The sequence below is a fragment of the Anas acuta genome, chromosome 6 (genome assembly GCF_963932015.1).
Source record: "Anas acuta chromosome 6, bAnaAcu1.1, whole genome shotgun sequence".
Classification (NCBI taxonomy): Eukaryota; Metazoa; Chordata; class Aves; order Anseriformes; family Anatidae; genus Anas; species Anas acuta.
In genome coordinates this window covers 37537153-37559326 of record NC_088984.1, presented here as the reverse complement: position 1 = coordinate 37559326, position 22174 = coordinate 37537153, and the positions used below count along the sequence as shown (strand labels likewise).

Genomic DNA, 22174 nt, shown 5'->3' with positions numbered 1-22174 from the left:
TTCACTTTCATATGTTTTTTCAATATGTTTTTATAACATTGATCCTGCTCTGTTGTGAAGGAGACCGTTTTATCCAGCAGTAAAACTTACAGCAATACTAACTGGTTTCTTTTAATATGATATTCCTTCATTTCACCATAGTTATGTCATCCACATTGTAAGAAGGAAAGCATTAATAGATTTATTTTTTTTTACTGTCATTATCTCAGTTAGAGATAATGCATAGAAAGACCATAAACTAGCACAGAAAGCATAGAAAGACCATAAACTAGCACAAGTGCATAAGTCTTTAATTCTTAACAGGCCGTGAAAAGGAGATAAATGACTGAGTAATAGAAGTTTTATACCAAATGTGTTTCAGACAAAAAACAGCTGGTCACCTTGATTACCACTTCATGGTTATTTCTGCTTGGAAAATATAATTATTTTAATTGGAAAAGCCCTGTTTTTGTCACTGTTGATTGGAAAATGTGCCTTTGGTAGCACAGAATGCTAGGCGTGTGTTTTAATATACTTTAATAATAGATATACTTTAAGGTCAGGATGTTTTATGGTCATTAACATTTTAACACTGGAAGATAACAGTGCTAAATGAAAATCAAAGCACGTGTTAGAAGGAAACTAAAATACCCAATGACATGAAAAATGTCAAAATAATGTGATTCTAAGTTCACCAGTAATTATTGTTGTTGTCATTTCTAAATAATATGTTTTATTTCGAAAGTTCTGTAAGTAATCCTTACTTTAAGAGTTGATACTTCAGGTCTATCTTAATAAAATGATATCACAGAGATTCTTTTACATAATTTGTTCTATCTTCAACTTTTTTGTTTTAATCTTTCTTGTTTTGTTGTAAACAAAAATGCAGAAACTTCAGTTTTTAATTTCTGTTAATTAGTTTTTAGTTATTGAGAGAAAAAGGTAAAAGCTTGTTCGACTTTCTAAGTAAAACAAGTATAAACTAGTTTGATAAAAGTTAATATTTATCAGGAAAGAGCATGCTTAGGTAATTCTATTCTGTGTACACAGGTAAACATGAAAACTATACATGAAATAAATATCAGTAATAAATTATGAAATCAGAGTTTAAGCTCATACAAGGGTGATATGAAATTCATGATTATTTCAATCAAAATAGATATTAGTCTGCCTAGTGTTAAAGGACAAAGGATTGATTGCATAAGTTTCAAACCAAACGACTGTGAAAATAAGTGTACTTTCCAATTAATTGTTTGGATAGGGTATTACCTCTGATTTGTTTCCTGGTGTGAAGCTACCAAAACCAGACTACAATGACCTGTTGGAAGCCATAAAAACAAACTGTGCTGCTATGAATTTGCAAATGACTGATGTATTTGCTATGAAGATCTTGCAGATATATGAGATGATGATTGTGCGTCATGGCTTTATGATAGTTGGAGAACCTTTTGGTGGAAAAACTTGTGCATACCGAGTTCTGGCAAGAGCACTGGGGGACATATGTGAGAAGGTATCTTAACATATTTTATAAATATTTCTGGTGAAAACTATTTTCAAACAAATTTTAAATATTTCAGTATTGATACTTAATATGGAATTTACTCTAGGAAACTCTAGAGCAATATAAGCAAAAACTGAAAACAGATTGAGAAGCTATTCTTTCAAATTTATATTAGACAAGATGAACCAATTTTAGAGATACATATTTCACATGATTCTATATACAGAATTTTCTCTGAACTCTTCCATCACATTGGACAAAGAATGAATTAGCTGCTTTAAATTTTAGGATAAACTTTTCCTTGTGACAGCTTTGCACCAGCTTTCCAACTTACTCATGAGAGATATTAAACTCTATTTTAAAAGAGATTATTCTGTTTAGAAATACACGAAAAAAATTGATCAATTTACACAAAGTTTTGAAGTTTTTCTGATGAAAATATAATAAAACCATGTAAATGCGGAAACTAAATAATCCCAATTTATACCAGAATGCTTATCCTGAGATTGAAACAGAGAGAAGAGGTAACAAGTGTCTGATCCTCCTTTTGATAAAATGAATCCCTTTTCTTCCTTCCCTTTGCTACAGACATTCTGATTGTTTAAACTGGTCATACAGTCAGGGTGTGTTTGAGCCTTAGGCTACGTAGTTACCTATTTTCTCGATTTTTTTCCTCCTCTCATGTCTATGAAAAACTTCATAGCCACTACTAGCACTATCATTATAAGGAAAATAAATTTTCTAGAAAGTACATCGGTGGAGTCTAGCAGAACTATTTGTTTTTCATTAAATGATTTAGTTCTTTTATTTGCTTGCATTGCATTTTAATAATCTCAGTTTTTCATTGCATTTTGCATATCCTGGAAAATGCCACTTTATACTATCAGAAAATAGCGCAAAGTGAATTTAATGAAAATCCTTCTTTTTCTGCCATGCCCAGCAGTCTTGCCATCAGTGAAGGATAGTCACAAACATGCAAAAAACTACAGTAGGCCTCTGTACCCATTATATCTTGTTTTTACAAATACTGTGTATTGGGCTTGGTTTTTGGCCATGCAGCCAATGCCAGGGTCATAGATAGTAAGAGTGAATCAAGAAAACTCTGAAGTGCAAGCCTTGTAAAAGTGATGACAATCTTTAAAAGTGTAGCTTTATTTGGAAGAAAGATTTCTACTTAAGCTTATTATTCTCATTACGTTTCAAATGACCAATTGCTTTTGTAAAGAATAACAAAAGTGGGATCAAGTGTCACAGTTAATTCCAGCACCACTTTGTGAGAAATTGAAATTCCTGGTTTCTCACAGAAAGTTAGGAATCTGAACATCTCTGACAGGTTGCTTGTTGCTTGACCAGATTGCTCTGGTATTTCCTTGTGTTGTATTCTCATGGAAGCTTGTAAAGGTTTGTATCAAATGATACATCTAAAAGTGGTCCCAGCCCAAAGGAGAGAGCAGTCTAGATACTGAAAGTTCATTAGGCAGAGATCTTAAGCTTTCCTGCAGATTGTTAAAACTACTGAAGAAGACAACAAAAGATGTGTCTAAGCAGATGAATAAAAGAGGAGCACTGAAATAGCCAGTCACTGGCTGCTGAACATTCATACTCTTTCCTGTTATGTCTTCCTTCTTTGCAGGATATAAATCTACAGCCCAGCAACACTGCTTTTGAGACTGGTTGTAACCAGTATACATACCCATTTTTCCCTCTTCTTGGAAGTAAGATTTTACTTTCAAGAGGTCTAGGAGAAAATAATTTCCAAAAATCAAATCATGGAAATGTAATAACCTAGTTAACTTTCTGAACATTAGAGGGGAGATTAAGTCAATGGAATTTTGTTGATCTGGTGAATGTATTCTATTATTCAGAAATAATTTAATTAAGACTTTTTTTTTCTTTAATTGCATTGGTCAAATCTATTTTTTTTTTATTAGGATTTTCTGAGAACTCCAGATACCTTCAGACTTAAATAGTAACAGCCACAAAGCAAAAGTCATCTTCAGGACACTGAATTTCTTCATGCTTGCTAGCTGGAAACATGTAGCCAAACACCTTAGCAAAATCCTTTAATTTCCTTAATTTCTTTAGGCAGGTGCATTGTGTTTTTTTTTTTTTGTGCAGGTATCAGCAAGATTAGGCTTGCTAGACTTTCAGATTGGTATAACCATTAAAAAGAGTTCTATTCTTATGATCATTTATTTGCTTGTTTGCCTGCTATAGCTATAAATAGATTAAATTGTGAAGCTTTTGCTTTAGTTATGTAGGAAAAATTCTTTTCCTGTCTGTCAGTCCAATATAACAGTAGTTAACTTTCTGCTTTTTCTTTTAATTCAGTGAATTGTTATCCAGTAAATTGGTGTTCAAATGAGTGTTTGTAATTCATTCCTGTAGACCAGTGGTTTCACTCAAGTGATCTTTGATTTGTGCAATATTAAATATCATATTTAGTCACAAGGAGAGAAGAATAGAATCAATTGAAGTTAATTAAAAATAAAATTACATATCTTTGTATGTTTTAAGTAAAAAACAAAGCAAGAAAACAAGACAAAACAAACAAACAAAAAATCCCTTTAGGGATATCCCTATTATCCTAGGGATAGGACCTGCAAAGGTCCTATTCACTAACGCTTGAAAAAATAAATAAATCCCTTTTTTATAAATAAATCCATTTAATTTTTTTTATCAAGCTGCTGTTCAGTACTAAAACTATACTTCCAACTACACGTGATGAAATTGGGATAATTGTCTTTATACATTTGTAAACCATCTTTCAAATGTAATATTTATGATGCCTTTCCCTCTCTAACCTGCTGGAAGTTTTATGAAGATTTAATACCTGTAAAAGTCAAAATGTAATGTATGGCATAATAAATGGTGTGTTCTGTATTAACAGATTTTATTACTTTAGTGGTTGTTTTTGTGTCCTTAGGGGCTGATGGAAGAAAACAAAGTTCAGATCACTGTTTTAAATCCCAAATCCATAACAATGGGTCAGCTATACGGACAATTTGATCCAGTTTCACATGAATGGTCAGATGGCATCCTAGCAGTGAGCTTCAGAGCATTTGCTTCTTCCACAGTAAGTACTAACAGCATTAGAGCTTTATGGGAAATGACCTTTCAATGCATACGTTTACTCTTAGCAGTGTTTGCAGAACTGCACAACTGCTTTGTGTTTTGCTGTAAGAAACGTACGACTATTCACTTATATTGTAAAATACCAAACATGAAATTTAGGTTTCCATCAACATATCTCTTAAGTTAGTCCTATTGACTTTCATGGTGAGCATGGAGTTGTATGCACTGATAAATTGTATTTGTTTTGTCATAAGTCAAAGTATTTGAATATGTTTCAGCTTAACTGAAACAAAGTACTGCTTTGCAAGTGTAACTGTAAGAATCTAGTAAAAATATTAACCTTCTGTAGTTAACTACAGTATATGATTCAAAGAAATAAAATTAAATTGTGAATGTAGATTGTAATTTCAGAATCTACTTGTCAATACAAATCTGTACTCAGAATATTTTCTTTTTTGTGTGTGTGGAAAACAATTTTAGTTCTGAAATAGTTCTTTTACAGCATACATAATTGACTAAAATATAAATATCTGATTTCCTTTTCCCTTTACCCTTTCTTTCTATTCTCTCTTTTCAAACCAGACCCCAGATAGGAAATGGCTGATTTTTGATGGACCAGTGGATGCCGTATGGATTGAGAATATGAATACTGTGCTTGATGATAATAAAAAGTTGTGCCTTATGAGTGGAGAGATCATCCAAATGTCACAGCAGATGAGCCTTATTTTTGAACCAATGGATTTAGAAGTTGCTTCTCCTGCTACTGTAAGTTACCTCTCTTTGAATTACAATTACCTTTCGTTATCAAGGTATACAGTGAAGATTTTCTTTTCTAATTTTTCAAAAGTATGCTTAACTGAGAAGAATAATTTTAAGTTTGTATTTATTACATACATGTTTCAAATAAAGGACATCGTGGGTTGGTTTTCTTCTTTTTCATAAGATTTTCATAATCTCACAAAATGTTCTGAGAAATTTTGTGTTCCTCTGAAGAGCCTGTAACTGTTTGGAGTCTGGCCTTTGTAAGTGTCTGACAAGAAAAATAAAATAATTCATGGAGAAATCTTTAATCCCATTGACAAACTCCAATAAAACCAACAGTTACAGCATTCATGGTACCTATCTATCTCTACTACACCTAGTTTTTCCTTTTTATGAAATGCAAACATTTCCTCCTGAATGTGTCAGTTCAGATAATATTATAAACAGAACAGAATACCTGCATAGTCATAGAGGACAGGAATTTTGGAATTTTTACTTGAAACTACTATAAAACTTGTTTTAATTAAAATTAATTAAAATTAAATGTTGGACTAGTCAGTTCATTATCTTTTATGACCTCAGTGCTGGGAAATCATTCTATTTAAGAGGAAAATCTCTTTGACATTAGGTCTTCTGTTGGCTCAAGGATAAAGATAAGTTGGATCTTGATCATCTGTCTCAGGGCTTGCAGAACCACACTGTACACTTCATACCAACTCCTAATAATCCCAGGAATTGTATATTTAAACAATGAATGATATTTTAATTTCTTTTAGATAAGAAAAAAACTTTGGAGACTGCATAAGATAACATGCACCCATTTCTTTATTTTTAGGTTTCAAGGTGTGGTATGGTCTACATGGAACCCCATATGTTAGGCTGGAGACCATTAATGATATCATGGCTAAATACAGTGCCTTCAGGAATCAGCTCTACTCATAAAGAATTTATAGTAGGCCTGTTTGACAGAATGGCTCCACTCTGTCTTGAGTTCATTAGGAAACACACAAAGGTAGAGCTTTTCCGAGAATCTATCAGTTCATGAATTATGTTCAATTCCAAGTGCCAAAGGAATAATTAATTTTAATGGGGCCATGTTAATTTATAAATTTATATGTGTGTGTATATATATATTTAAACTGCTGTTAAGATGCAGGTTTGTGAGCAAGATGTTTGTTTGTATGATTAACTTGGTTTTGAATGTATCTTAGGCATACATGCCTACAGATTTTTTTGTTATCTCCACAGTGAGTAAAAAAAATTTAAAAATACTACTACTAATAAAAAAAACATCCAGTGGTCTCTTTTCAGTGAGTAAAACACACGTGCAGTCAAGAGTATTTCTTCTTTCTTTTCAGGAACTGTCTCCTACTTCAGATACAAACTTAATTCGATCACTAATGAATCTGATGGACTGCATGATGGATGAATTTACTGATGAAACCAAATTTAAAGCTATGAATGATCATGACATTTTTTCTTGGCTTGAGGTAGGCAGTATGATAAACCCACAAAACAGAGAACAGCTAATCAGGCTTTAGTGGAATTAACTTCACAAGCAATAATAATTATATTCAGTCATTAGAATACATATTTTGTAATGTCCACTGAGGAAAATATCATTACTTATAAAACACCTACTTTATAATAGATGCATAGCTGAGTCTTCCATCTTTGGTGTCTTCATAAAAATTTAATGAATTTTATAAAATCACCCAAAGAAAATTGCATGATTCTCCAGTTTTTGGTATCTTTTTATTAATAGGATAGTAACAATAGGATAATCCTTGCTATCTAAGGATTGCAGTTCAATAATAAGCCCTGCTAATAAATGTATGAATCAGTGTATGGGGTAGGCCTTTGAATAAGAGAAAGATAAGTTCAATTGTTTTGGAATAAAGGCCAGTCTGTGCTTGAATCCTCTCAAAATAAAGGCTCTACACCGAGCAGGTCAGGCATTCTGTTGCACATCAAAGGTGATCAGATTCTGATAGTCAACATAAACAGTGTTCTGCTTTACCAGAAGCATGGTCTCATGCTTTATAAATAAAAACAAGTTGGTATGGTATGATTCTATAGTGATTTGAGACAAAGATTTATTTGATTCAATGCAGAAGAACTTTGTAATATACAGGTACAAAATTTATGTTTCTTATTTTTATTCCAACTCTAGGGTATTTTTTTATTTTCACTGATATGGTCTGTAGGAGCTACTTGTAAAGAGGATGATCGACTGAAATTTGACAAAGTTGTGCGAGAAATGCTTAATGGACCAATTAGTGAGCAGACAAGAGAACAATATAAATTGTTGAGTAGTATTGATCAACATGCTTCAAAGGCTTTCACTGTTCAATTTCCAACAGAAGGAACAATTTATGATTATCGGTTTGTCAAAAAGGTAAGTATTATAAAATGAGATGTTGCCCCTCATTTTCAAGTACTCTTTTATGAATACTACAAGTTGTGTATTGTAATTTTTATTTTATTTTATTTATTATTTTTTATTTTACTTATTTTTTTATTTATTTTATTTATTTATTTATTTTTATTTTATTTATTTTTTCGTGCTGCCTGCTTCTTTTGTCACTGAATTAGGCAGGATATCCTTCCTTACAAGCCAGTGTAAGGTCCGGTGTTCTGGCTCAGACTTATAGCGCCAAGGCTTGTTTTTGCAGCTACCAGAAAAATTGCCTGTTGTAGCAGAAGAATTTGGCAGAAAATCTGCTTTTGTGCTTCTTCTCCTCTGCCTCTTTCCCTTGGGCTTAAGATAGGAATCTATGATTCAACTATTCCAGTGGAGAAAATGCACATACACTATCTAGTATGCCAAAACCTCCAAAACAAAATAAATGTATCCTTCTTGATTTTCTCATTCCTGTAAATTCCCATTGCTGTACAATGAGAATTAGTTTTGTCTAGATTTCTGCTTGTGTGTGATTCCTGTGTATTGGTAAGGAAAGTGGCTGAGATTTCAATCAGCTGTGAAGGTTTCATGTCTTCTGATAATAATCCCTAACGACATGTTCTTCCTTAGTTAAGGAGAGAAAATAAAGAGAGTGATCTCTAGGAATTTCATGACTTTTATCCCAAGATTTTGGGGGATAGGAAGGAGCATACAGTGTTGTTTTTTTTAGAACTGATTACAATGATATTATTCATATAAGGAGTTATATGAATTTTCTGCTGGAGAGTTTTGACATCTTTTAAAGACTCTTCTAGTAGTGTGATCCAAAGGAGAAAACTTTGCTGTGGAGCTTTGGCATTAAAATTGATTTCTCCTCAAATTCCGTAATTTGGAGATATTTATAATGAGTAAAGATTCTGTGGAAAAGATAACTATGCTTTTTCACATATTTATTTTATTTACATATTTATGTATCGTATTATATGTAATATGTGTATAGGTATAAAAGGAGAGATAAAATCTTTGACTTTCAGTAATACAGTAATTGCATGATTGAGGTACAGGCACTACGTTTCTGTTTAAATAGTCTGAATTGACAACCCTACATTGCATCAAGTTAAATAAATATATTTAAGTTGATAGTGTTGAAACAAACCTATGAAATTATTTTTAATCCATTCTAATATTGTCTGAAAATCCATCCGCTAATTCATAGAACTTTGATTCTTCTGTTTGCATTGATTCTATGCTGCTTTTTCATACTTATAAATATTTGGCTTTCATAAAAATTAAAATAGGGAGCAGGAATTTGGGAACCCTGGGTGGAAACACTCAAATCAGCTCCTCCTATACCTCAAGATGTGATGTTTAATGAAATAATTGTACCAACTCTGGATACAGTTCGATATATGACATTGATGGAATTGTTGACAGTGCATCAAAAACCTTCTATATTTGTGGGGCCAACAGGAACTGGAAAAAGTACCTATATTACTGTAAGTACTTTTAACACTGACTTTAGAAATTATTGAATGGGGTTAGATGAGGAGTAATTTGATGGCATTGTTTATAAAAGGAAAATAAGACACGATTTTTTGGATATTATTAAATGAAATTATGAGAAAGGAAAACAGCAAAAGCTATGTAGCAAAAGGTGGAATATTTTTTCTTTTATCTTTTTTTTTTGTTCTTCACACACTTAGACTAAATTCTTAAGCAGCACCTAAATATCCACTGGAAGAAGCTGCTAATACTACACAAACAAAATTCTTCAATATGATTCCTGTATTGATTTACTTTGCATTGTTATTTTATGCCACATATACTTGGGATGGTCCACACAGACACTGATGTACAAAATACTACTAAGGCATCCAGTCAGGATTGCTTAAAACAACAAAATGAAATGCTTAGGTACTAAACTTGGAAGCAGCACAAATGTGTGCTGATATTTTTGAAAAGTTTAGGGGTTAATCACTTTTTAATTCAGATTCTACTATGGTAATTCCGTGCATTGAAAACAGACAAGAACAAGAATCTTGTCGCTGAAACAAATATGAAGGCAAAAAAATAAAAGCAATTATTTATAGAATTATTTATAGAAACAAATAATTATTTATAGAAACAGACTACAGTGAGAGGGGGAATTGGCTAGTCAGGATATTCCCAGGCTGTTTTCTTCAGATAATCAGTTGGCCGTATGTGGTCATTCCAATGAAAAACAGCTGCACATTTCAAGAGAAAGAAAATTTTAATCAAAACAATTGTGTGTCCTGTTTTATAATATGCCAAATATTCTTTACCCATGTTGTCCTGGTCCTTGAGAGAAAATGAAAAAGGAACATAAATAATAGTTAAAATCTATTTTGACTGTAGCTGTTGTTTCTGCTATTTCTGAAAATTTTTTTTGGCAGAATGCTAATACTTGTTCTAGTTTCAGGATTTTTAAGATTGGTAATCTGACTGTAAAAGGGAGAAAAAAGTTTTTTTTCTTCTTTTCTTTTTTTTTTTTTGTTTTTCCAAAATATGGTTAATTGTTTCATTGCTATTAATTTTCTGAGAGGTAGCAATGTCATCAACTGTTTAATATTTAAAGAAGTAATGTTATACCAGTGGCGTGTGAAGTCAAACATCTTACCTTATATGCAATATTGTATTGCATATTTTTTGTATATGACACACAATACATTTAAAAGTCTATTATGGTATTAAAACAGAGAATTCAAAAGCCATTGTATTGTACCTTACACAATAATTTGATATTTCTTATGAGAAATATTCTTATTTGATATTTCATTATGAGAAACACTTGAATTACATGATTGTACACTCTCCCTTCCCCCCCCTCCCCCCCCCCCCTTAGGATCCCAGTCTTACTACTATGAGTATTACTGTATGTACATCAAAACAAACAACATTCTTTTCTGTAGAACCTCTACTCCACTTGTAGAGCTTCAAAGTTTGCAGTGCATTCAGAGGAAACAGCTGCTTTAGGTGATTGATTCTGTCCCCAGTGACAGAAGTCCTCTTTAACAGCAAATAAGTCACCTAAGTCAAACTTTTCACAGGCAATTATTGTGTTTTTCATCCACTGGATGGCTTATTTGAATCCATCGGTTCTGATTGATGGAAGTACTGTTCTTAAAAAAAATCAAGTTTTTGTTCTCTGAAGTAAGCTATCTAAATTGATAATATTCAGCCCAGTGCCTTTCATATCTTTGTACTGGTGTGTGTCATAGAAAAGTTTGCAATAAAACTTTTAATATTGTCTTTCAGTATTCTTTGAATTCTGTGTAATAAATAAGGTAAACACTGAACTGAGAACAAACCACTGACAATTACTTTTTAAGTGATTGGTTTGTGTTTTTATACTGAAAGAGGCAGCATGTATTGGTTCTTTGTATGCATAATGGTAATTAAATGTATGATAGTAAATAATAAAACATTTAAGATATATAATGACTTAATACGGCCAAATGCAGTATATTTCTCGGAGTTCACAAAATTATAATCAAAGGGAATTATCTTGTAAAAAGCATTGTAACTAGGTATCAGAATAAGAAATCACGATTAACGTTTTTTAGTTTCTCCATTTCTACCAATATTATTTCTTCTGTCTTAAGGAATATGCCATTGTAGAATTAAAAGCAGACTTTACTTGCATTTTGAAATGATTGGGTCATTGTTATTTTGTGATAGACTAGTTCCTTTTTTTTTTTTTATTTCTTCTGTCACTAAGCGATGATTTGTTCCTTTTTGTAATGTGGTTATTAAAACAGTACGGGTAACATAGAAAATGATTCTAACGGATGACATCAAAAAGTTTATATAACTTTTAATTCTTCATACATATCAGAGGGATACTGCAGGTTAAATCCTGATGCCATCAGTCTTTCAGAGAAGCTACTAAACCCTGATAAGTAAGGGAAGTGTAGCAACATAATGCTCCTGTTGCTGGGGGTCACTTACAGAGATTTCCAGTTCAACATTTTTCGTTGGGTTTTCCATATAGATCCATGGGAAAGCTTTATTTATTTATTTATTTATTTATTTTTCTTTGAGGCAAAAAGTGTATAATTTGGTGGAGATATGGAAAATCTATTATTTTATTTTTAGCTAATAAGATTCTCTAAGTAAATCATAAAAGAGAAAGAAGAAGTAAACCATTCCTCTGAACTGCACAAAAATGGTTTTATTTGTTCTTTTGCCCTCCACTGTGTTTTGTTTTTTTTTGTAGAGAGTTTTGCTTCTGATGATTCATGCAATCAGCATGAAGACATTTATCTGCAAGCAGATAACATAAATTTGGTTTCCTGGTCTTGAATCTGTTACCTTTCCTTCCTTTTGTGTCATTAAATTTACTGTGGTAAATGAAGTAGCTGACTAAGGAGTCTGTAATCTACTTTTAAGTTACTTTTCTGAACTATTTTTTAAAAAGGACTGGAACAAGGTCTGTTCATAGAAGACTTCCTGAAATACATAAGACAGAAATATAATAAAGCATAAATAAATCCTTTCTAATGAGGAATATGGCTAGGTTCTACTGGTCCACTTCATTTCTGGGTTGGTAGTTAAGAAAGTAATATTTTGTGGGACTTTAGAACTGATAAAAAGAGTAGAAGAAATGTGGCTATTGAGTCACGTTGCTGTGCAGTTTTTGTGTATTGTCATTATTACGTTTTGGTGCAAAAGTTCATATTTTTCCTTTGAGGTTAAAGATCAAATGCTCTTTCTGCTGGAAAGATGTGGTCTGAAAACTCCAACAGCTGTTGACATAGATTAGGCTATTCATTAGAGACATTAATTTATATGCAGAAATTGCTGGAAGGTTCTAGCGCTGTAGTTTTTCTCACATGTGAGTAGGAAATGAATCCCATTCAGTCTTACTTGAAATGGTGACTTTGATCTAATTTCCCTCAGAGTTTAAATTGAAGCTAACAAAAAGGTTCTTTGGAAGGTATCTAGCATTATAAAACAATATCAATCTTGACAGTAAAGTTTATCTTTAGATATTCTTCCTATGTCCTCTGTAGGAAATATTACTGGAAACTCTTCAAAACTAGGCATAAGTATTAGGACCCGTGGATACTTTTGTCAATTTGGGTGTGGATTAAATGCAAATTGACTCAAAGTAGTATTATGAAATACTGTGTTTGGGCAAGATACTAACACACTGAATTTATATAATATACTAGGTATATTATTTTTAGAAGATCTGAAAGTATCTATTTTGTGAGGTAGAAATTTCTTTGATTTTTTTTTGAATTGTTAAAGAATATTGGTTTATCTGATGAAATAAGAGTTACCTTAGAAATAAATTACTGCTTTATAAATTTAAATGGGATAAAAACTATAGAAAAATGCCTGATTACTGTTTGCTAAATTGCTTTAAACTTTATGTATATATTTTAACTTTCTTCACAATTCTTCCAGAATTTTCTTTTAAATAATTTGAATAAAGAAGTCTACAAGCCACTGCTTATTAACTTTTCAGCACAAACTACAGCGGCTCAGACTCAGAATATTATAATGTCTAAGCTGGATAAAAGGAGAAAAGGAATTTTTGGACCCCCTCTTGGGAAAAGAATGGTAACCTATATATTTCTGTATGTAAATAAGTGTTTAAATGCAAAGAAATATGTGAATGCATTATTTTCTCAACTGATTACAACTGATATCAAGAAAGCTTGATCAATTTCAAATAAACCATTGGAATTCAAATTCTTATTCATTCTTTTAATTTCTTATGTTTCCCATCTTCTTTACTCCTTCTCCCAGTAGTGTGTGTATTGTTTTAATCAACAGAAAAAATGTTATGATATGAATAGTGGTAAACTGTATTATCATACTTCCCCTTCCATATTTTGTGATATTTTCTTTTACATAGAGTTCTATATAGGTAAGGTGTTGCTAAAAATGTAGCTCTTGACAGTGTTGTGGTTTCTGACTTTTATATAAATCTAAAAGTGGGGCCATGGTGGGTTTGACACTTGGATTTTGCATGTTATGGGGATGCTACAGAAGCTTGTTCAGCCCTCTCATTATTAGCCCTTGTTGTTCATCTACACTGGAATCAGGGAAGGGTGATGTGGAATAAATCAAGAGGGCTTATGTAGCTCTGGGGGGTAAAACAAACAAACAAAAAAAACAATGTAGAAACCCAGATGGGTGTTTCATGGTTCTCCGTTCTCCTTGATCCTTGGGATAAAGGGTCGGTAACTCTCCTGAAAACCATCTCAGTGTGCTGCTCAGATAATAATGCTAACAAGGCTCATGATTTAACCTGTTTACCTTTTCACCAAATTTCTGATCTGTATCAATTAAAGGAAGAGAAGAGAGATAAAATGCATAGATGTATTTCTAGAACTTGCATTAGTTGCATTAGGCAACTAATGCCCATGTCAAGATTTTTCCTGATCAGCAGTGGTCTGTGCTTTAGGAATAACAGTGCCAAGAAAGACGTAATGCTTAATACATTTAAAAGCAGAACCATAGTCTCAGCAAAGTTTCAGATTTTCATGGGTCTTCTTGACTCCATCTTTTTTTCCAAGAAAGGGCATATAAGTAGCACAGAAAGGTTTAAATAGCAAGTATTATTTTGCTATTTTTCATTGAATACACTGAGATAAAAGAAGAGAAATACAGACTCTCTCTCCTCTATAGTTATGTTTTGGAATATCTTTAGAATTAGCAAAGTTACTTCTTAAGTTTGGTTTAATTTAACTCAGCAGCAATTCCATTAAGAACTTAAGGGGCATTTTTCAAAAACACATAGTGAAGTGTATAATTCACATTCACCAAAATAAATAAATACAAAATCCTTTGTTTTCCTTTTTCAGGTTGTATTTGTAGATGACGTTAACATGCCAGCCCGAGAGGTCTATGGTGCTCAACCTCCTGTTGAATTACTAAGGCAGTGGTTAGATCACTGGAATTGGTATGACCTTAAGGACTGCTCAGTGATTAAGCTTGTAGATGTTCAGATTTTATGTGCAATGGGGCCGCCAGGTAAGAGATGTATAGTCTATGCTTTATCCTGTTTCATTGTTTCCAAAGGCTGAATTCTTATTATTTTAGTTTGTATGTTTATGGCTAGGGATAGGACTCGGTGAACCCTTTCCTTATAGGAAACATGAACAAAAATCATATCAAAGTGGCTGAGGGGCAGCAAGGAGACTACACAAACCTGCCAGGAAGACGCATTGCTTTGCAGGATTTTTATGCAGGATTTTTGAAATTGTTTTGGTCTAATGAGACCATCTTCTTCAAAACTTTTTAAAATAGCACTAAGTGGAGGCCTGCAGTAGATAAACCTTATTTTACTTGGCAAAAAAATGAGGGAAATCATATGATGTCGAGGTCATTATATTTCTCATAGCATGTGTACATGTTGACTATGTATAGATAGTGATCAGTGTTGATTTACTTTATCATTTTTTTAGTTAGAAATTTTTTATGCATGCTTTAACAATTAAAATAATGAACTAGCGTTTCTCTGATACTATTGTGTTTAGTTTTAAATGATCTGTACACTCTATTTCCTACACTACAGTAAGGAATTGTGTAACAACTTCATGCTTCCTGAAAAAGCAAAACTGCTTTTTGCAATCATTTATCAGTATGTTCATCCACAGTTCAAAGCACTTCATCTAAGCATCAGTCTGTGGAACGACTAAGCAGAAACTGCGAAGGAAAGGCATAACTTAATTGCACTCCTTTTTTACATTGGAAATAGCCAAATCTTGGAGGTGCTTTTTCTGCAAAGCCTCCCTTCATGCTATGTTCCTGTTACAAGTGACTTTGGACTGCCTTCCAGTTTTCTTATCATTGAATGTATTTAAAAACAAAAACAAAAAAAAAACAGACACACACACAAAACAAAACAAAAAAACTGATCATATGTACAAGTTGAATCACATATATTTTGAGTACTCACAGAATTATAGTATTTATTCCAGTCTGTGTTTATTATTTTTTTTCTACTAATAAGAAATCAAAATCTGAAATCTGTGTGTTTATGTAGTGTTATTAAAGGAAACATAAAGCTATTTAGAGCTACTTTCTTAAAGTTAGAATTAAAACTTATATTTGAAAAAGATTATCTTTTGGGTAAAATTCATATTTATATCCCAATAGTTTGTTTAAATTTGCTATCAGTGCACATGCAAAAATTAATGTGCATTGTAAAGTGCTGTGTCCAGGAGACAAATATGGTAAGGAAGGAATTACAGTGAATAAATTACAATGAATATCTCTCCTTTGCCCTATTCAGGATAAAATAATGAGATTCCTAAGCAGATATTGGTAATATGTATACAGTTATATGTGTATATATACAGTTTATATGTGAATATAGACAGTTACTAGTTCTGCTTAGTCTCAGCTGGCTGAATGTGAAACAGCTCCATGAGTCTTACGGTTTCATTAGAACAGGGTCACACCTGAGCTACTAAGTCACGCCTCTTGACTTACTGTGCTAAATGTGTTTGCCTTTTGCCATGATCCTGATGTTAGGAATGGTACATTGTCCACTTTTCAGCTACTTCTTCCTAATTTGCTGCTATGAGAAGCTTTAACACATTGTACAGCATCTTAACCCTGAATTCCCAACAGAAGGAACAAATATCCATTACATTTTACACCTTCCTATTTCCATACATGTCTTTGTTATCCAAATCACAGTATAGTCATGGCTGCTACTAACTCTAGAACTGGGATAAAATTTAAATTAAATAAGGTATACAGTACTAGCTGTAAAGGCTTCTTTTGTGGTGATGTTTTCAAAATCAAGAACGTAGGTTTGGAATTTATGATAAAAGCTTTCTTCTGTAACAGAAATGTAGTTAAAATAGTGTAAAATTATCCATCTATAACTTGACCATTTCAATCTGTATTTTACAGATTATATCTTGCAGGAGAACAGCATGACTGTTTTTACTGTCTTGTTGCTTTCATTAGGTTTATGACAGGGTGTGGTACTTTTTGATGCAACACTGCTAGCTAAATCAAAGATGACTATTAGAAAAAAAATTGCTAGTTTTTCCCTGTTTTACTCTTTTTCTGTTATTTATAGCATTGCTTTCTAATATTTAGGTGGCGGCCGAAACCCAGTGACACCACGATTCTTGAGACACTTCAATAAAGTTACTATTAATGAGTTTGATAATGAATCCATGTACACAATTTTTTCTAGAATCTTAGACTGGCATCTGACTATATGGTAAGGAATCTGTAGATACTGAGAAAAAGCAAAATGAGTATTTAAATTATGGTACGAGGAAGTCGCAAAAGATAGGGGTCGTAGGACCCCTCTCTTGAAAAGAAATGACCATCTTTTCTACTCTGTGCCTTTTGTGGTATTCATTACTCCACAAAAATAAGGTTCATGCAAAAATACTCCAGTGGAGGAGTGCTTGTTCTGAAGTCTCCAACATAGTTTTACATTAGCTGAAACTAATTCAGTTATCTGGGGTACTTCTATAAACAGTATTCTTTGATGTATAACAAATCATAGTAGAATTTGGTTAGTAGTTATTCAAAGAATAGAATTAGAAACTGTTCTTAAATTTCTTGATGTTTGAGAAGGCTTATTCTTTCTTTGGCCTTTCACCATGGCATAATTTTTGATTCTATCATTAGGAATTTTTATATTTTCATTTAAGTTCCTCTATTCTATCCATTCTTACAGCTAAGTCCCAAAAGACTGTAATATCTCATTTCTAGACGAGGTTTGTGCTTTGACAGCTTCTGACCCTTTGAAGGGAGAAGACGGCAAGAGTTATTTGACCTACTTTCCTGTCGCTGTTGTTAATCATAAAAATGGGGGAAAGGGTAATTAATTATTTGTCTCACATAGCCAAATTTGTCAACATGTTCCATAGTTACTAGATTTGATTCACAGACAGAGTTAATCTTGTTTATCCAGTAAGAGTACTAAGATTTGTAAAACTGCCTGTGAGGAAGTATAATTTTAGAATTTTAAAATTGGCATGGACTCAGAAGTAAATCACTATACATACATAATATTGTTTATTAATTTACATGCTCATATGATGGAATTGTGAGATTCACCTTGTTCTTATCATCTTTTATAACTTGTCAGTTATAGCTTTCCATCACAATATGTAGAATTGACTCCACAAATTATTAATGGAACCATGCATATGTATAAAGCAGCTATGAAGAATCTGCTTCCTACTCCAGCCAAATCACACTATTTGTTCAATCTTCGTGATTTTTCACGTGTTATTCAAGGTGTTTGCCTGTCAAGGCCTGAAACAACAGAATCCACAGCAATGATGAAACGTCTTTGGGTTCATGAGGTAAATCACCTAATACTAAAAAATAATATTTATTGTAAATAAGAAAAAGATGCAGATTTGTGTATAAAAGTTTTTGTAATATTATTTTGCATTGGCTAGCAGCTGTAAATTGATATTACATTCATGAGACAGGAGTATGAATCTTCTCTCAGTAGACAAGCTGACTGTTGATTCCTTCACTTTCACGTGATTACATGCTCTCTGCAGCTTTGAATGTCTGCACAGTCCTTTCCATTTCTTCTCTTCTTCCTCCCCCAAAACACAAATTAATGGTGAGAAGAACAGCAAGTAGTCCTGGGTCATGGGAAATTTTAGTAATCTAAAGTATGGTCCCCACTTTATTTTTTTCTTTCCGGTCTTCTCTTAGAAGAAATTCCTGATCTTTCTGTTTTCAGCAAGTGTTTACTAATTTTTCAGTCATAATAGGACAGACATTCTAAAGAACACCAAGTGAACCATACTTTTTTTGAGGCAAGAGAATGCTCCAAATGGGTGGTATCTAGTTTTTTTTTGTTTGTTTGTTTGTTTGTTTTTTTTGTATTCCCTCTCCTGGTTTATAAGAAAGCAAGGTTGTTGGTAACTGTTGCTTTTTAAATATTTAGCAGTAGTTCATAGAATCAAATCAAAATAAAGTGACCGTGGCAGAAATTTTTAGTGATCATGTGGTTCACTATACTTCCCCAAAGCAGGATCACAAAGAAAGATCAAGTAACTTTTGAAGTTTTTTTTTGTTTTTTTTTAGAAATTTCTTAGAGTTCTCTAAGTATGAATACAACTGCCTTCCAGGCAATCTATTCATGCTGTTCACTATCTTTTTCATTAAAAAGATGCTCTAATATCCAACTGCAGTCTTCTTTTCTGAAATACAAACCTGTATCTTGTCCTATCTTGCAGTATACAGAAAGATCAACATACTCCCTTCCACTTTGCAGCAGCCTTTTATACATTTATCTAATATGTTAATAAATGTGTAGTGTGTATATATTTCCATACAGGCTTTCACTTTAATTCCAAAATAATATTACTTGTCCCAACTGTTCAGATTGATTCTAAATATCTATTTATTTCTTCTGTGAAGTTTAAGATATATATATATATTATTCAATATATAATCTTTTGCAGATTGGTATTTATTTTATCTTGACTAAAAAAATATAAATTCAAGAGCAGAAGCAACTATTAAAATAATTACATTTTTATCTTACAGGTTCTTAGAGTGTATTATGATCGCTTGGTGGATAATCCTGACAGGGCTTGGCTTGTTGGATTTATCCAAGAAGTAGTGAAAGATGATTTACATGAAGATTTTCATGAACTTTTCCAGAATCTGGACTTCAATAACGATGGAAGAGTGGAAGAAGATGACTTACGTAGCTTAATGTTTTGTGATTTTCATGACCCTAAGAGAGATGACACTAAATACAGGGAGATTAGTGATGTGGATCAGCTGAGATTAGTTGTAGAGAGTCACCTCGAAGAGTTTAATAACTTGAGCAGAAAGCCAATGCAGCTTGTCTTGTTCCAATTTGCTATAGAACATATTTGTAGAATTTCCCGCATTCTGAAACAGCCTCGCAGCCATGCCCTTCTTGTTGGTGTTGGAGGGAGCGGTCGACAATCTCTTACTCGATTAGCAGCCCATATGGCTGAGTACAACCTTTTTCAGGTTGAAATAACTAAAAGTTATGGTATCAATGAGTGGCACAAAGACTTAAAAGTCATACTAAGAAAATCTACTGAAGCAGAAATGCAGGGAGTTTTCTTGTTCACAGATACACAGATAAAAAAGGAGTCATTCTTAGAAGACATTAACAACTTACTAAATGCAGGTGAAGTGCCAAATCTCTATGCAGTAGATGAGAAACAAGAAATTTGTGAACAAATGCGTCAAATAGATCGCCAACGGGACAGGGCAAAACAGACTGATGGCAGTCCTATAGCTCTTTTTAACATGTTTGTTGATCGCTGCCGAGATCAGCTTCATATAGTACTGGCAATGAGTCCTATTGGAGATGCTTTCCGTAATCGCCTTCGTAAATTTCCAGCTCTTGTCAACTGCTGCACACTAGACTGGTTTCAGGTAAAAAAAAAAAAAAAAAAAAAAAAAAAAATTGGGGCTTGTTTTTTTCTAAGGGAAATGCAATAGAAACAGACTTCAACACTTTTTGTTAAGTAATTCTCTTTGGTCAAGTTAGCAATGAAAAATACCTTAGATTTTCTTAGTGTCATATTTTAAATTGTTTGCACAATTAGAATCATCTTAACTGTAATTAAGGCCAGTATAGGCAGAATGCAAAATCATGGAGAAAATAAATATCAGGATGTGGTATAAAAGTATAAATGGATGAGCACAGTACTGTAGACACTATAGATTTAAATATCTATTATTTTATTCTATTCTAAGGACTACCAGAATCTGTGGTCCAAAAAAAGTTTGAAATCTCTGTCAAAGATAGATTTTTCCCCACTGCTCTGCAGTAGGATTTTTTTCCATTTACATGTTGTATAAAAAAGGCTTCATACATAATATTAAAAAAGTTGGATTTAAAGAATCTGAGGTAATTAAATTTCATCAAGTGTTAAAAGGTCCTACTGTATCTTTAAACATTATTTTGAAAATGAAGAACAGAGACAGTCATACACCCTTATGGATACATTGAAAATGCAAAATTTTTCTTACACTAAAAGTAGTTATTCTAGATGAAAGAAGATGGTATCCTTGAACTGAGTCTCTAGATCCTAGATATTTGAATTGTTTCCTGTACTGTTATTATCCTGTTTGATAATGATGGATCAGGGCATTTCTTTATGCCTTAGTGTCTTCATCTATGAAATGGAGTAAAGATGCTTTTTAAAAAAATATTTTGAGATCTATGAGTATGAAGTACTGAATTCATTTGTTTCAGACATGGCCTGAAGATGCATTAGAAGCAGTTGCTTCTCGCTTCTTGGAAGATGTCGAAATGTCCGCAGAAACTCGAAGTGGGTGTATTGATATGTGTAAAAGCTTTCATACATCTACCATTGCTTTATCTGACTCATTCCACATGGAACTGCAAAGACGCAACTATGTTACACCTACTTCGTACTTGGAACTGATCTCCACTTTTAAAACTCTACTTGAAAAGAAGCGGACGTAAGGATTTGTATTTATGACCTTTTCTAATGGAACCCAAGTTCTCAAAATATTATTTTCTATTTCCCATAGTTAATCTGAACAAAACAAATTAATTGTTTCTAGTAAATTTAAATTGATAGAATTGTACATGGATTAAATATATTCCTAAGATATGTACTTGCTTCTTGGACAAAAGTTGTGACTTGATGCCTACAAAATATTCTTGCATTAGAACACTTCTAGCATCCCTAGTGTAGCTGTATGTTGATTATATATATATTATGCTGCCAGAATAATTAATGCATCCTGCTTCCTCTGAGATTTGTTGGAGGATATCTCCATCTTCTGAATTGCTAGGTGCCATTGGCTTGCTAGTAGGGTACAGCTGTGCTTTATCTGTGTGTAAAGGACCTCCATATGCATATGCACATCTGTTCTACTCTCATGGATGCTAAGATGAAGTTCCTTTCCTTTCATTTTATTCCCAACGGTAGGTCACTGCCATGACAATTATGACAAGCGCTTAATTTGACCGGCAGGGCTGTGTGAAGTGCTTTGTGCAGCAAGAAATTCCAGGAATAAAGGAATATAATCTTGAATATAATGACCTAATGTCTTTGGAATTTCTTCACAGTTGGCTGTCCTCAGAGCCAATCACATCCTGTTGCTAAAATGATTTTTCTCAATTATACTAATACTATTCCAACTCACCTCAACTAATAATTTCCTCCTACTCCTTTTCTTGTCTGTTAACTACTGTGTCATCTTGATTTTTTTTTAGCTCCTGCCAACAAAGTGGCAAGAGCTTAATAATCACTTGTTTATCTTTATGTGACAATGTACTTATCTGTATCCCGACTTCTGAGTAGGCATGGTAGAACAGGTGAACAGGTCTCAAGTAACCCCTGCTATGTTTACTATTTGTTCAGCAAATTGAACAAGCGTGGCAGAGAATTTGCTTATTCCGAGTAGTGAGAAATCTGGGGAATGGGTTCCAGTGAATGAAGTGATCA

General features: G+C 32.9%; 1 protein-coding gene across 12 annotated transcripts in view; it reads left to right on the top strand.

The window, feature by feature from the left end:
- Positions 1–22174, top strand: part of DNAH7 (dynein axonemal heavy chain 7) — a 114771-nt gene that overhangs the window by 49788 nt on the left and 42809 nt on the right. For all 12 annotated transcript variants that reach the window (XR_011097873.1, XM_068686555.1, XM_068686561.1 and 9 more), the window contains 13 exons: positions 1241–1489; positions 4407–4556; positions 5138–5320; positions 6153–6329; positions 6676–6807; positions 7491–7715; positions 9020–9217; positions 13155–13310; positions 14561–14729; positions 16815–16941; positions 17824–18043; positions 19251–20123; positions 20950–21179. Coding sequence is in view for 11 of the 12 variants with exons in the window: in XM_068686555.1 (XP_068542656.1) it covers positions 1241–1489; positions 4407–4556; positions 5138–5320; positions 6153–6329; positions 6676–6807; positions 7491–7715; positions 9020–9217; positions 13155–13310; positions 14561–14729; positions 16815–16941; positions 17824–18043; positions 19251–20123; positions 20950–21179 (3089 nt within the window). In the remaining variant the exon portion in view is untranslated. The remainder of the gene's footprint in view (positions 1–1240; positions 1490–4406; positions 4557–5137; positions 5321–6152; positions 6330–6675; positions 6808–7490; positions 7716–9019; positions 9218–13154; positions 13311–14560; positions 14730–16814; positions 16942–17823; positions 18044–19250; positions 20124–20949; positions 21180–22174) is intronic.